We start from the raw sequence: 14,394 nt of genomic DNA, 5'->3' as shown, positions 1-14,394 counted from the left end.
CCGGTAGTCTGTGCCAAAGTCTTTTTTCCCCACAAATGTCATGGCTCTTAGGAAGGAGGAATGTGGGCCTTTCCCCCAAACACAGGAGAATTTTTTTCAGGGCCCAGTGTTTGGGTGGGTAGCCAGACAGCCATACCCTGACCATCATGCCAGCTGCTGTGCTGAGCCTCCAAAGAAAGGCAAAGATTCTCTGCCCTCAAGGAGCTCACATGCTGATGGGGGAGACTGTGTAAATAATTAGACATGTACAAGATATATACCGGAGAATACTGACTAGCCTTGATGGGGAATGTTGTAACAACTGGGGAGGACTGGAGAAGGCTTTCTGGAGTAGGGGGCATAAATTTTGAAAGAAGCCAGAGAAGCTAAGAAGTCAAGGTAAAGAGGGAGGGCATTCTGGGAGTGGGGGACAGCCAGTGCAAAGGCAGGGAGGTGGGAGCTAGTTTCTGGCTGTACAGAGCCTCCGGGGCGCTACAGGGTGGGAGTTTCCTAACCACACTGGTAGGAACATAGGAAGTAATGGCTAGAGGAAGCTGGAGAATCTAGAAGGGCTGCCTGGAGGAGGTGGCCCGGCCAGCCTGCCAGTGCACGGGAGGAGAGCTGGCCCACATGGCTGGTCAAGTTCAGGGCGGAACTGTAGAGCAATTTCTTGGAATGTAGAGTACTGAGTAGAGAGAATGATGAAATCAGTCCAGGAAGGGAAGCCAGAGCTCCATTCAGGCCCAGGAGTTTGTAGTTGATTATAGCAGCCCTAGGGAATCCATTTGAGTTTGAGTGGGATAGAGGCCTGGTCACACCTGGGTTTTAGGAAGATTAATATAGCAACGGTGGAAAGGCTGCCTTGGGCAGGGGCAAGACCTGAGGCTTGGATACCAATTAGGAAGCTAGTGTTCTGTTTAGTGGTCTGGGGACCTTGGGGGAGGATTTGAATTGATTGAATTTGCCCTAGGAGTTGACCATGAAGAGAAGGACTCCTTCATATTCGGTAACTCCTGTGGGCTTCTTTGATATGCTGAAATTACCATGGACAGTTCATGGACGTGTGGAGAATTAATGGGAGGCCACCTACCAGCCTCCTTTTCTTTAGAAGATTGCCCAACAGCCAGGTGCTCATCAGCTGTCCTTACTTTTAATGCTGACCCATAACTTTTTCTCTATCATGGAGTCCAAAAAGTCTCAAAGATTCTGGGAATTCTCTTCTTCTGACATTTGTCCAGTGCCAAAATGCTGGTATTTATGTAAAACAAAGGTTGAGAATCTGTTTACAGTCTGTTAGAGCAAGTGCTTAACGGTGGTTGGGTGGCTGGGGCCCTGTCTGCAGCTGTGGTCCTGGGCTCCTGGTTCTCCCTTCAGAAATCACGGAGCTGGCCACTTCATTCACAAGAAGGATAGCAGGAGGGAGGACAAGAAGCTTCCCCCTCCAGATTTCTGCCCTTGCTCTGACAGCCTGCTTGGTGCCTGCGCCCTGGGCTGGCTTTCCATTTCCTTGGGTGCAGATATCGGGAGTGACGACTCTGCTGTGGATTGTGGCTGATGGGATGCAGACACTGGAAAGGGGAGATGACATTTCCTCCCAGTCCGTTATCCAGACCCCTCATTGGTTTCCTTTCTCTCCCCGCTCCCAGGCAGTGCAATTCTGCAGGGTGACAGCCACCTCACTCCCTCAGACCTGCTGCATGCCCAGTCACCTTTGGAACTCCATCCCTTGGTTGAGGCATCTTTTTGAGCTGTGCTGAATTTCAATAGGAGAAGTGTGACCCTGCTTACTGCTTTCATTTCCTGGGTTCTCACTGGAGAGGGAATTAAGCCTCCTTTTCATTAGGAGAAAAAGAATTGCATGAGCCCCTTCCTTGCCTGGCTGGTGATGCCAGTGTCTCTTCTAGAGCCCCAGATACTGCCCCTTAGTTTGCTTTGTGAGGAGCAAAGAGCCTTGACCCCTGGAGTCTGCAGACCTGGGTTCAGATTCTGCTGCTTATCCTCCCCACCTGTGTGACCAGGGAGCCCCCTGACCACTCTTGGCCATGGTTTCCTGTCATGTAAAATGAGGGGTTGGTCTTGATGGAGCCTTGCTGGCCTCTGAGGTGCCTTCAGCTCTAGTGCCAGGATTGTAGCACTCCCCTGCCCTGTGGAAGTCACTCGCTTCTTTCAGTCTCAGTCTCTGCATCTACAAAATGAGGAGAATAGGACTTTCACTCCTTATGGTGTGGTGAAGACATTTCCCAATAAGCCTTAAAGTACTCTATACACACACAGACAGACACATACACACACATGCACATATGCACACCAGTCTGTTACCATGATTTAGGGTAATAGACGTTGACCTGGTGATTGTGTAAGAGTTAGGAGCATTGTGATTGAGAAAATGGAGCATATAAACTGCCAGTCCTCCCTCGACTTGGGGGAAAATGAGAAACAGACGCACACATTATTGGTCTGAGTTGTCAGGGCCCTGGAGAAGTCTTATTCAGGCTTCACCAATTAGAGGCAGGGGCCTAGAACTTGGGGCTCCTTCCATTTTAGTTTTCCCTGAGCACTGGTGAGAGAGAGAGATGTGTGGAGTAATCTTGGGTGCATAGCCACAAGCCTTCATTAAGCAGGTACAGTTTGCTGCCAGTACATAGACCGAAAGGAAGCTGGCCCTATCTTCAGGGAACTGATGTTCTCTAGACTTAAACAGGTCTTGTGGGGAGCCACTTCAGTGGTATTTCTAGCTTGCCTTGCATATCAACAGAGTAAATATGTGGAAGCTTCAGGAGACCACTTTCAAATCAACATAAGGCAGAAATTCCCATCGAAGCTATCCCAAAATGAAATTGGCAGTCTTCTGAGGTCGCTGGAGAGCTTCCGAACCCTTGGTCAGGCATTTTGTGGAGGTGTGCATTGGGCCAGGTGGCCTTCGAGGTCCCTTCCATTTATGATTCAGTGGTTTTATGGTTCTCTCTAGGGAGATGGTGAAGGTCCCTGCTTTCTCAGTGACTTAATCTAATTCAGATATCAATGAAATAGTAACTGGTACCTCATATCCTGGCCCCTCCCTGGGGATCCTACTAGAGTTTGGTGTTGTGAAAAGAAGCCCCTCGCTAGTTAGTATTAATAGCACTTTGAGTGCCAGCTAGAAAGAACTTCAGGTTTGTAGTGATTTATGGTCACTGAATTGGCTGTTGTTTTTTTAAACAAAGATTAATCCCATTATCTACCACAGGTATGGGGTGGATGAGCCAGGCTGGTTCATCAGACTTGTGGTTGAGGGAGGCTGGGAGGGGAAGAATTCGAAGGCTCTGCATTTGGAGACTGCTGGCCAGTGAGTCATATTGGGGCCTGGTTTTGAGTCTTTGCAGCAGTGCCAACCAAGGCCCTCCCACTGGGCTAAAAGCTTTCCTTCCATTTTGGTCAGGCTGCCAGCAGCCTTATGTTCCTTTTCTTGTTTGCTGTTTGTTTTGGATCCTGTGGCTTTGGTCCTGCCTCATCTGTCTCAGGTGAGGGCAGTCATTTCTTGCTTGTTCATACCCTCAGTGCCTTTTTCCTCACCTCACATAGCCTTTCTCTTGCTCACCACAGCCTCTCTTCCTTCTGTTGGCTTCAGGCCCTCATCACCTCTCCCCTAGACTGTTTCACCAGCCTCCTACCTTCCTCCTACCTGGTCTCCCCAACTCCCGGATCCCCTGGCTGCTGTGACCAGGCCACTCCCCTGCCTGAGCCACTCCATTGGTTCCCTGTTGTCTCTTTGATCTAGGAGACAATCTTGAGTTTTCATGCCCTTCGCAGCTTGGCCTTGACCTCTCTGTTGTGGGCATCACTGCCCACCCCGTGCTCTGCAGTCCAGCCAGACTGGCCCCTTCTCTGTGCCACCGCCCCTGGCTGCCTCCCAGCCCTTGGAGACGCTCCCTGCTGCCCTGTGCCTCATTCCTTCAAGAGGCATCTCAGAAGCCTTTCCTGATCCCTCACACCACCAGGCTTATTTCTGGAGTCATTCTCTTTATATTTATTCAATGCATGCTTACATTTGTGCCCATTATCTTTCCATTGGAAGAAGGCTCCTTCTGAGCAGGGATTGTATTGTTCTTTGCATGTGTTCCCTTTCCTGGGCATATAGTAGGTGCTTCATACATGCTTGTTGATTGCTTGATTGACTTTGCAAGTTTCGAGCCCTCAATAGGTAGGACCATTTATAGGGCATTATTAGGAAATTGTTGGGGCTCCATAGATACCGCCTTCGGTGGACCCCATGAGCTGCAGTGACAGAGTGTGGTTTTCCAGCCAGGAAGTGACCCAGTAAGACCCCTGTAAGCTGAAGTCCTACCTGGAGTGTCATGGTGTGCATCCCTGGGGCCCCTCTCCCCTCCAGAGAGTCAGTGTGGGGGAGCGCTTCAAGACTGCCAGCTTACTAGAAACAAGACAGCACTGCAGTCAGTGGGTGCCATCAGAGACTCTGGCCTGACCCCACCTTTGCTTAAATGGTGTAGGAATAGTTCTGGAATTCTCCTTGAGAGTAGGGATTGTTTCTTTCTTTGTGTCCCCAGTCCCAGCACATTGCCTGGTTCCTAGCAGGCATTTACTAAATACTAAGTGATTGACTTAATTCCCTGTTAATACTGAGATTCTTTCATTCTTGGAAAAAGAATCACTCAGGATAGAAACGACTTTGTGTTTTTTTGCCAAGAGGAGAGTGCACTGTGTTCATCTTGCCTCCAGGGCTTCTTCCCTGCTTTGCCCAGAGAGTCCCCTCTGTGGCCAGCTGGCTCAGGTGCTCTGGGATCCTGAAGGCTCACAAGCCCCTTTGGAGCCCAGAGATGGCTCTTGCTGTTGAAGGAGCCCCAGGCCTGCTGTCTGCCCCCTTCACTGCTGGGGGGGGGGGCACTCTTGCCTCTGCTCCACTTTGGTTCAAATCCTCAACTCCTCTTCCTGGGCCATTGTAGTAGCCCCTTCAAAAAATGGTTTATCTTTTTTTTTTTTTACGGCACTGGAATTGCTACCAGTTACCTTTCTCCTCTCCTAGATACTAGTCCCATATGACAAATAATACAGGAAAAAAGATCAGAAAAGCTGATCAGTAAATTGAAAAAGATTGAAAATGTATGCAGTGAACTGTTCCTGTGGCTGTCCTGCCCTCTGCGAGGGCCCAGGGCACTGGGGGAGGGTCCTGTCTCTTCCACGGACCCTGCTTGCCCTTTATAATTTTGTGATGGGGTGTGTGTGTGTGTGTGTGTGTGTGTGTGTGTGTTCCTTCCATTTACCTCTTCATGTCCTTCGAGTGTATTGTTTTCTTGCCTCTGCTTCCTTCACTCTGCATGCCATCCCATAGGTCTTTCCCCTCAATAAGCTCTTAACTGGACTTTTTGCTTCCGGTCTCTTTACTTCTCCAGCACTCCTTGCTATAACTGCTGCTCAGATAATTGTTTATATTAGCTGTGATTGTTGTTACTGCCCTGCATACTCCCCTAAAAAACCTTCAGTGGCTCATTGTGGAATTCATTCCAGACTCTTTAGTCTTGGCATTCAAGGCCTATCCCAGACTGAAGCTCTCTTAGCTTTCCAGCCTTAGTTCCCGTTATCCCGCTTCATATAATCTGAATCTGCCCAGTAGTGTTCCACATCATTCCTACTTGTAGTCCTTTAGTCTGTTGGAATTCTACTCTTCAAAGTTCAGTGCAATTACGTCTCTGAGAAGACTTTCATGTTCTTCCAGAGGCCCTCATCACAGTCTACCTTCTGTTATAATTACTTAGGAAGACACCTTATTTCTCCTGCTAGACCCAGGGCTCTCCACCTTTTGTGGGGCATGGATCTTTGGCATTGTCTGCTGAAATCTTCAGGCTCCTTCTTGGAATGCATAAAAATCAAATACAGAGATTTCAAAGGTTACCAATTATATTGAGTAAGGATCTAATTTGTTTCCCATCTAAGTTCACAGCCCACCTGAGATCTGTGTAAGTGCCCTTTGGGGTGTCCTGGGCTAGCCTGGAAACTCCTGGAGGGCAAGGACTTCCCCCTCCTACTTTGCCAGTCTTCTTTTTCCTCACTCCCTGACACTCTTCTATCCAGTGACTTTGGTCTCCTGGACTTTCCACAGACTAGATGCTAACTCTCAGCTCCAGACAATCTAATTGTTCTACACACCTGGAGTGATCTCTCTCCTCTGCTCTGGCTGCTGACCTCCCTGGCTTCCTTTAAGGCCCAACTAAAATCCCACCTTCTCCAGGAAGCCTTTCCTAACCCCTCTTCATTCTACAGCTGTTAATTATCTCCTATTTATCCTGTATATACCTTGCTTTGTACATATTTGTGTGCATGTTGTAGGTTTCTTGAGAAGGGCGAGTTGCCCCTTTTCATTAGCATGGTGCTTAACACATAGTAGGTGCTTAATAAATGTTTATTGATTAATTGATGGCTTTTGCTTTTACACCACACATCATGTTCATTTGTAAGAATATTCTATTCTTCCACTCCTCCCCCAAGCTTTTCTTTGTGAGATTTTTTGAATACATAGTTAAGTGAAGTCATCTGACACATTGAAGGTGTCTCACTGCATATCTGACATTCTGACACCCACAGCCCCACACCACTAGTGAAAGGAGGGAGGAGATATAGTTGACCTACTGTATCCCATGTTAGTGGTCTCTCCGTTTGCTTTGTTAGAATCATTGTGTATGTTGTTTTCCTGGTTCTGCTGACTTCACTCTGCATCAGTTCATATAAGTCTTTCCATCTTTTCCCAAGTTCACATAAGATGGCATGTCATTCAACTTTGTTTCCCCCAGAGTGCCTTACGCACAGGAAATGAAATGATTGCCAGATGAATGAATGAATGAGTTGTGTTTTGAGAAAAAGGGTTTCTAAGTTATGGTTATAATTGAGTGGAGGAGGGATAGCTCAGTCAGTCATTTAATCATTTAAGCATTTATTGTGTGCCAGATCCTATGCTAAGCACTCAGGATTCAAAGAATGGCAAATGTCAGTCTCTGCCCTTAGGGAAGTCAAAGTCTAATGGGGGAGACAACATGAAAATGATTATGAACAAACAAGCTCTAGAGAGAATAAACTGGAGAAAATCAGGAGAGGGAAGGAACCTAGCATCCAAGAGGCCTGGGAAAGGCTGGGCCTTGAAGCCAGGGGATGAAGAAGAGTTTGAACATTCTTTCTGTGCTTGAATGTCAAGTGGTAAAAATGTCTGAGGAAGGAGGATGGTGCTAGAAAGCTAGAGAGGTGTAGGAGGTAGTGGAGGGCTTTGAATGCCAAACAGGATTGCTTATTTGGTCCCTGAGGTGATAGGGAGCCCCTGGAGTTCAGGGTCAGACCTGTGCTGTAGGAAGTGACTGGCAATGGGAGGATGGAAAGGAGGGAGACAGGCTTGAGATAGTCTGATCCAGGGGGAACAGGTGAGGTGGATACCCTCAATTCAGCCAATTGTAAGCATCAGTCATGTGCAGGGAAAGCCCTTGGGCTACAAACCAAAGAACTGTTCCTTCCCACCCAGAACCTGATGGTGTGTACTGTTTAGAATGACCAAGGCTGCTGAATAGATACTTTACAGTCAGCCTTTGATTATCTGCAAAAAGTGAGAGAAGTCAGCTGGCTTAAATGGCTTTTCAGGCTGTTGTTGCTACACCAGTGGGCAGTTTGGGGAGCCGAGCATCTCTGTCCAGATTCCCTGGGGCTAGCTGGCCTGCTCTCCAGCTCTGTGGCTCCCATGGGCCAATTCCCCAGGGCAGCTGTGAGGTGAGAAGTTGGGCTCCATGACCCTGCTGCAGGGAGTCTTTTGACTTGCCCTCTCTTTCGGTGGGAGAAGGGGCTTAGATTGGATGCTTCCAGCTCAATCAGTCTGTCAGCCAGTTGGCGTTTGCCCCCAGATCTTGGGACGCTGCAGTTCTGTCAGAGGTGGGCAGTGTCCCAGGTCTAGGGGCAGTGAGTAGAAGCTAGGGAGATGGGTTTAGACTGGATATAAAGCAGGGCTTCCTGCTGATAGCTGACTCAGAGCGGGTGGCCTGCCTCATGTGGTGGTGGGCACCTCCTCCCTGGAGGGTGGGTGGTCCCTTGTTGGGACTGTTGGAGAAGGCATTTGGGGTCAAAAAATGGATGAACTCAGTTGGGCTCTGGGATCCTGTCCAGTTCTGAGGTTCTGTGGTTACTGCTTTTATTGGTGGAACTCAGTTAAACAGCCAAGGACGTTGTGAGATGCCGGGGATAGAGAAAAACAGAGGCCTCCCTGCCTTCAGAGAGCTTCCGTTCTCCTGCACAAATAGGTCGTTGAGGTTTTGACGGGATGGCACCAGCAGGTGGAGGGCATCCAGAAGGGCTTCCAAGAGGTGGTGTCACTGGAGCAGACTTTTGACAGAAATCAGGGCGCTTTGTGCGCATGAAGGGTGGCCACTGGCTCCTCACCCTGTATTCTCCTCCACCCTCTGAGCCAGTGACACGGCCTCTATATAGTTCCCCCAGCATGACTCTCCATTTCTTGTCTCTGTGCCCTGTCCCTGGAATGCTGCCTTCCTTCAAAACTCAGCTCCCATCCCACCGACTCCAGGAGCCAGTTAGTGCCTGCCCTGGCCCCCTGCCCCCCACTTCCGTGACTTCTGTTGCTAACTTGTGTGCTGCTAAGATCTTCACATCTTGTTCACCCGTTAGAATGTGGGCCCTGTGAAGGGACAGCCTTTTTTTGGCCTTCGTTTGTAAGTCTTTTGCTTAGCACAGTGTTCGTATGTAGTAAGTGTTTAATAAATGCTTGTTGGCTTGACTTGGCTGGATTGTAGAGTGTGTGAAGGTTGGGTTGGGAAGGTGCTTTGGGATCTGTTGTAAGGGGCTTTAAAAGCCAAGCAGAGGAGATCCAGTTGGATGCTGGGGGGATGGGGTGGGGCACTGGAGTTTATTGTAAGTGACCTGTCCAGTTGTTTCAGTTGTGTCCTGCTCTCCATGACCCCATCTGGGGTTTTCTTGGCAGAGATACTGGAGGGGTTTGCCATTTCCTTCTCTAGCTCATTTTACAGATGGGGAAACTGAGACAGATGGGGGAAGTGACTTGCCTAGGGTCACACAGCTAGGAAGTGTCTGAGGCCAGATTTGAACTTGGGTCTTCCTGACTCCAGGCCCGGTGCTCTACCACTGCACTGCCCAGCTGCCTGTCCTTCACAAAGGAACATCCCTTTGGCAGCTGAATGGGGGATGGAATTGACCAGGGACAGACTTGAGGCAGGGAGACGGCTTAGGCGTAGTCAGAGGGCAAGTGTCAGTGTCCCTTTTGAGAGCCATGGCCCATGAGGAGGAGGAGGTGAACAAGAGACTGTGGAGGGAGAAATGGCAGCATTGGACAAGTGCTGGACGGTGTGGGGTAAAGGATCACATGGACCCTGGGGTGGGGGCGGGAATTCTGGGAGGGCAGTGAATTTGGGGGAAACGCAGTGAGCTTAGAAGCCTCCAGGACTTCCAGCTTGCCATGTCCACTGGGCAGTCAGTGCTGCGTCAGGATGGCTAGATGGGTGCAGAAATCATCTTCAGGATGATTGAGCCTGCAGGGCTGATCCAGGGAAGAGAAGCCTTTGGTTCTAGGGCACGCCTGGGGGTATTATTGGGAATGGGACTGTGGTGTATGATGATCGCGCATTTATTTAGCACCTTAAGCTTTAGCAAGTGCCTTCTCTTCAGCAGTCCTGTGAGGGAGCATCATGTGTGATGTGTGAGCATCATCAGCTCCATTTTACAGGTGGGGAAACTGAGGGTGAAATGAGCTGTGAAGTCTGTGTAGTGAGTGAAAGTGCCTGAATTCTGGCTCTGGTGCCTGGGCTCTAGACCCAGCCCTCTTTCCACCCAGCCCCTCTGCCCTGTATTTGGGATGATCGTGACAGAACCCCTTGCCACCTCCCTTCTGGGCTTTGGGCCCCCAAGAACAGTGTCAAGCCTGCTGGCCATCATGGCAAATGGGGGCCTCCTTGAGGAGGGCACATCTTGGCAGGAAGGAGAGCCCAGTGATCCTGGGGGCGGGGGAGGCTGCTCTGAGGCACGGTCCCCAACTGCAGATCATTGGAAGAAGCCTGGACCCTGACTTTCCTTCAGAAGATAGCTCCCACTGCTGGCTTTGCTTTAGGTTTCTCTGTCCAGGGCATACAGATGGGAAGCTGACAGAGAGCGCTGGGGAGTGCTCCCCACTTCCTCCTTACTGTGGGGTGGTATTGTCACTGGTAGAGGATAAAGGAAGGGGGTGGGTAACGAGGCATCGGAGTGGACATTGGGCCTCCTGCCTCATGCCAAGCTTGAGCCAGGCACCAGGAGGAGGCTGTGCCCTGGAATCCCTAGCATTTCCCCAGACCCAGCAGCTGTGGGCGGCTGGAGCCCTCTTGTGGCCAGAGCCCGTCCTTCCCAGTGTGATTGCAGTTCAAGGTCGGGTGTGTAATCTAGGGACGGAAGGGAGAGGGAGAGAGGGCGGCCTGGTTCTTGCCCTGGATCCTCTGCCTAAGAGACCGGCCCGTGGTCTGAGGGCCAGACGGGATGATTGTCCCCTGAGCACCCTGTACCCCCTGTGCCTTTGCTTAGGCTCTTCCTAGAGAGGCATCTTGGGATGGTGGAGAGAGTAGGAGACTGAGCCAGGAGACTGGGATCTGTGGCTTGGCTCTGGGGCTTCTTGGCCGTGGGACCCTGGGCCTTCTGTCCCCCTTGTCACACCACCACCCTGCTGCTGCAGCTGTGGACGTCAGCACACACCCTGGGGTTACAAGGTCAGATTGGGCATATTCCGGACAGGGGTGTCCAGTGGGTGGCACTGTCATCTCATTTTTGTCTCTTTTTCTTTGCAGCCCGGCTCTACCCCAGAAAATGAAAATGTGGTTCCTCGGAAACCCCTTGTGAGTCCCCAAGATGGGTATTATTTCCTTTCAAATAATGAACTCCTCTGCACTCTGAATCTGTGATCCTGTGAATTTAAGTGTTTTGTGAGCTTTTTAAGAATAACATTGTAGCCTGATGCACTTTTGTAGTAGTACTGACTTTAAAGGATGCCGCTCTTGTACTCAGGCTGACCTTCCCAGGCCATGGCCTCTCATCTCTGACCTCCACCTGCTTCCTCCAGTAGAGGGTGGGGTGTGCATCTGATCTCTGCTTATTTGAGGCCAGTAGTTTGTGGGCAGGGAGGTCAGCCACCCCAGGAGCACGCCCCGGTGTGGGTGTGCGTGCTGACTGGGAATATTTCAGGAATGGCCCGAGATCTCGGGCTCCAAGAGCTGTCTCTGGCCTCGTTGCTCTGGGCTCCCCAGCCTTCCCCATGCCCTTTGTTATCTCCATTGGCAGCATTGCCTGTAGACCAGGCTGCTCTCCTCTCTAGGGAGGGGCATCCTCTAGGGAGGCCACTCTTTTCCATTCCCTGTGGCATTTTCACCCAGGCCGTCAGTAGGCTAGAGAAGTCTGGGAAGGGCCAGGCTCTTTCCTTAGTTCAGTCCACATAAGCATGCCCAGTGCCAGCGGATGGTCTGGTCTTTTTCATCTTGGTGTATTTTGTTGTCTGGTTGTCTGTGGGGGACTCTTGTACTCCCCTCCCTGAGGGCAGGGATGGTCTCTTGGTTCTCTTCCTGTCTTTCCCAGCACCTACTGCATTGTTTTGCCCACAGTAAACCATTGGTGGGGGTGGGGTGGGATGGGGAGTACTTTGGGAGGGTGAAAGTTTCAGCCTTGTCACCCATCATCCCTTCCCCATTCTCTTTGACCACCTCCTAGTCTGCAAACTCAAGCTGTTTTTTCTTACCTCTATCGTTCCCTCTGCCTGAGATATCTCCCTCCTTCCTTCTGCCTCTGGAACTCCTACTGGTCCTTCAAAGTCTGTCCCAGATGCCACCTCTTCTACAAAGCCTGCCTTGATCCCCAGGCTGGCAGTGACCCTTCCCCTCAGACTTCATATAGCACTGGCTTGCACCTCTAGGATGAACTGAGGGATTATTGTTTATGATCTGTGTATATGTTCAGAGGCATGCATATATATATATACATACATGCAAATATGTATATATACACGCACATACATACCCTATATACATATAGGGTCCATGAGTCCTGGGACTATGTCTTTTCTAAATTTGTATTTCCTCTGGCCAGATGCTTTTGTAGAATCAAATTCTGCCCCCGGAAGCAATGGAGGTGCTTTGTGTGGGTGGTCTTCCCCCTGGCAGTTGCTCTGAGAGGACGCCTTTCTGCATCCAGCCCGCGGCCTTCTGTTCAGAGAGGGCGGGGTAGTGCCCAGCCTGTCCTGGCCCCCAGTGCCTCAGCCCCCCAGCAGCGTTCACACAGGCCCTTCTCACATCTGCTGGGATGGTCCTGGTGGCTGAGGCCCTCTAGCAGAGGAGGCTACTTTAGGGGCCCTAGTATTTCTCCTTAGGATCTGCCCAGACTTCTGTAACCTCGGTGTTGTGGATGGTTTTGGACACCTGAACGCTGCTTCTCTTAGATACTTTCTTCAGTACTTACCTTTTTCACTTATTCTTGAGCTTTTGCTTTTTCAGTTGGATATATGATGTCATCAGTATGAGAAACTTCCTCCATCAATGCAAATCAGCAGCTTGTGAGTCTTAGAGTTGTTGTTGCATTGAAGTTACATGACTTGTCTAGGGTCACACAACCAGGATGTGTCAGAGGGATGTTGAGAGCTTTGGTCTCTCTGACTCCAGAGGGAGCCTCCTAGGACAGGGGTGTCCCCTGGGAGCAGAGGTGGTGTCCAAGCAGACGGTTAGTTAGGACGCTGTTCCCTGCTGTAACAGAACTTAGACCTTGGTCAGAGACGCCAAATAGGGCTGAACATCTTCATTTATCTAGAGCTTCCCTTCCAGCAGCCCCAGGATGTAGGGGAGATGCTGGGAAGCATCAGGACTGGGATTGGGATCTCCTCCATCGGGCTGCCCTCCAATTCACTGTGCTGCTTGAGAGGTATCCTAAAGGGCCATTGGGGAAGTGGATGACTACAGATTTATCAGTCACTCAGACGAAGGCGCAGAGAAGATGCTTAGCAGATTTGTAGACAAGTTGGAGCCGGCTAGGCTAACTCTCCCTGGGATGCCAGAAAGATGTTGACAGAACAGAAGGAGGAGCCAAATCCAGTCAGATGAGATTCATTAGGGATCCATGTCTGGTCCCTTTGCTTCCAGGATGACTAGACCACAGTTCATGTGAACAAGGTTCTACCTCCTTGGAAGAAGGATGAGAGGACTTATCTGAGAACAAGGAATTGTGAAGGAGGTTTGGGAGTCTCTTGGAGGCTATGATGGAGTTTGAGGAGGTGACATTTTGGAGGACTTGAGGCTGCTGAGCTGAAGGGGGAGGAAGAGGAGGGAGAGAAGGAGGAGGGCTTGAGCTGTGGAAGAAGAAAGATTAAGAAGACAGTTGGTAAGAGGGGGCAAGAGCTTAGTCAGGGAAGTAAAAGGAGGCAGGTCCATCTGTCAGAAGTCCTCCCCAGACTGGAAGGTGATTCCTGGGCCATTGGAGAAGCTCATGAGTAGCTGCCACAGGTTGCTGTTAGTCAGAACGATGAAGACTGAAGGCTGAGGGGCTCCCGTCCAGCAAGTTTGGAGAGCAGGGAAGCATTGGCAGTGGCCTGCATGAAGCACGTGAAGCTTCTGCCTCTGTTTCTGTACAGCCTAGCCCCAAAGGTGTGAGCCGATCTTCTTAGAGGAGAAGCTACAGCGCACGCTGTGAGTCACACATGCTCTGAAGGAGAAGGCAGTGTCCCTGTGAGCCACAGAAGGGCTTAAACTTGAAAACAAAGCAGGAAAAAGGCCCTAAAGAGAGAGCCATTGTGACCTGTGTCGGGCGGGCGGCTGGCTGGAAGACTGAAGGATGAAACACAGAGAAGGGGAAGAGAAGCCATGGATCCCCATGGAGCCTCTTCCAGAAGGAGGTAGCTGCTCAAGGGAGGGGGTGACTGTGGGTGCCAGACTTTCACCAAGAGTCAGGGTCCCAGTTAACTCTTTGTTGACCTGATAACAGCCATGTAAAAATGTCTTCTTTTGCGGGGCATCTATCTAAGATCTGACAAAGAGCCTCCCAAGGCTTATCAAGGTAAACGACTATTCTCCACTTTTCTTAATGCCTGTGGACTCAAATGGTACCAATAAATGCAATCTAGGAGGCATTATCAGAGATGGAAGGCTTTTTTTTTTGGAGGGGGAAAGGCAAGGCAAGGCAGTTGGGATTAAGTGACTTGCCCAAGGTCACTTGTGTGTCAAGTGTCTGAGGCTGAATTTGAACTTGGGTCCTCCTGACTCCAGGACTGGTGCTCTATTCACTGCACCACCTAGCTACCCCCAGAGATGGAAGTCTTGAAGAAGAAATTAAAGTCTATAAGAGCCTAGATGGTGTTTTCATGACAACAAGGGCTTCAGGAGACAGGCAGATTTGGGAAGAAAACGGCTGGTTAACAAGGTGATC

At 50.2% G+C, this 14,394-nt stretch overlaps 1 protein-coding gene across 2 annotated transcripts in view; it reads left to right on the top strand.

The window, feature by feature from the left end:
* PEX14 (peroxisomal biogenesis factor 14) overlaps positions 1–14,394 on the top strand; it is a 138,710-nt gene that overhangs the window by 4,678 nt on the left and 119,638 nt on the right. For both annotated transcript variants that reach the window (XM_069079150.1, XM_069079149.1), the window contains exon 2: positions 10,785–10,832. In XM_069079150.1, the coding sequence (XP_068935251.1) occupies positions 10,785–10,832 (48 nt within the window). The remainder of the gene's footprint in view (positions 1–10,784; positions 10,833–14,394) is intronic.

The sequence above is a fragment of the Petaurus breviceps genome, unplaced genomic scaffold (genome assembly GCF_028583685.1).
Source record: "Petaurus breviceps papuanus isolate PSGF00001 unplaced genomic scaffold, PetGlider_PUasm1.0 91041, whole genome shotgun sequence".
Lineage (NCBI taxonomy): Eukaryota > Metazoa > Chordata > Mammalia > Diprotodontia > Petauridae > Petaurus > Petaurus breviceps.
Note: the sequence above shows the minus strand (reverse complement) of the source record. Positions and strands in the feature narration are given on the sequence as shown.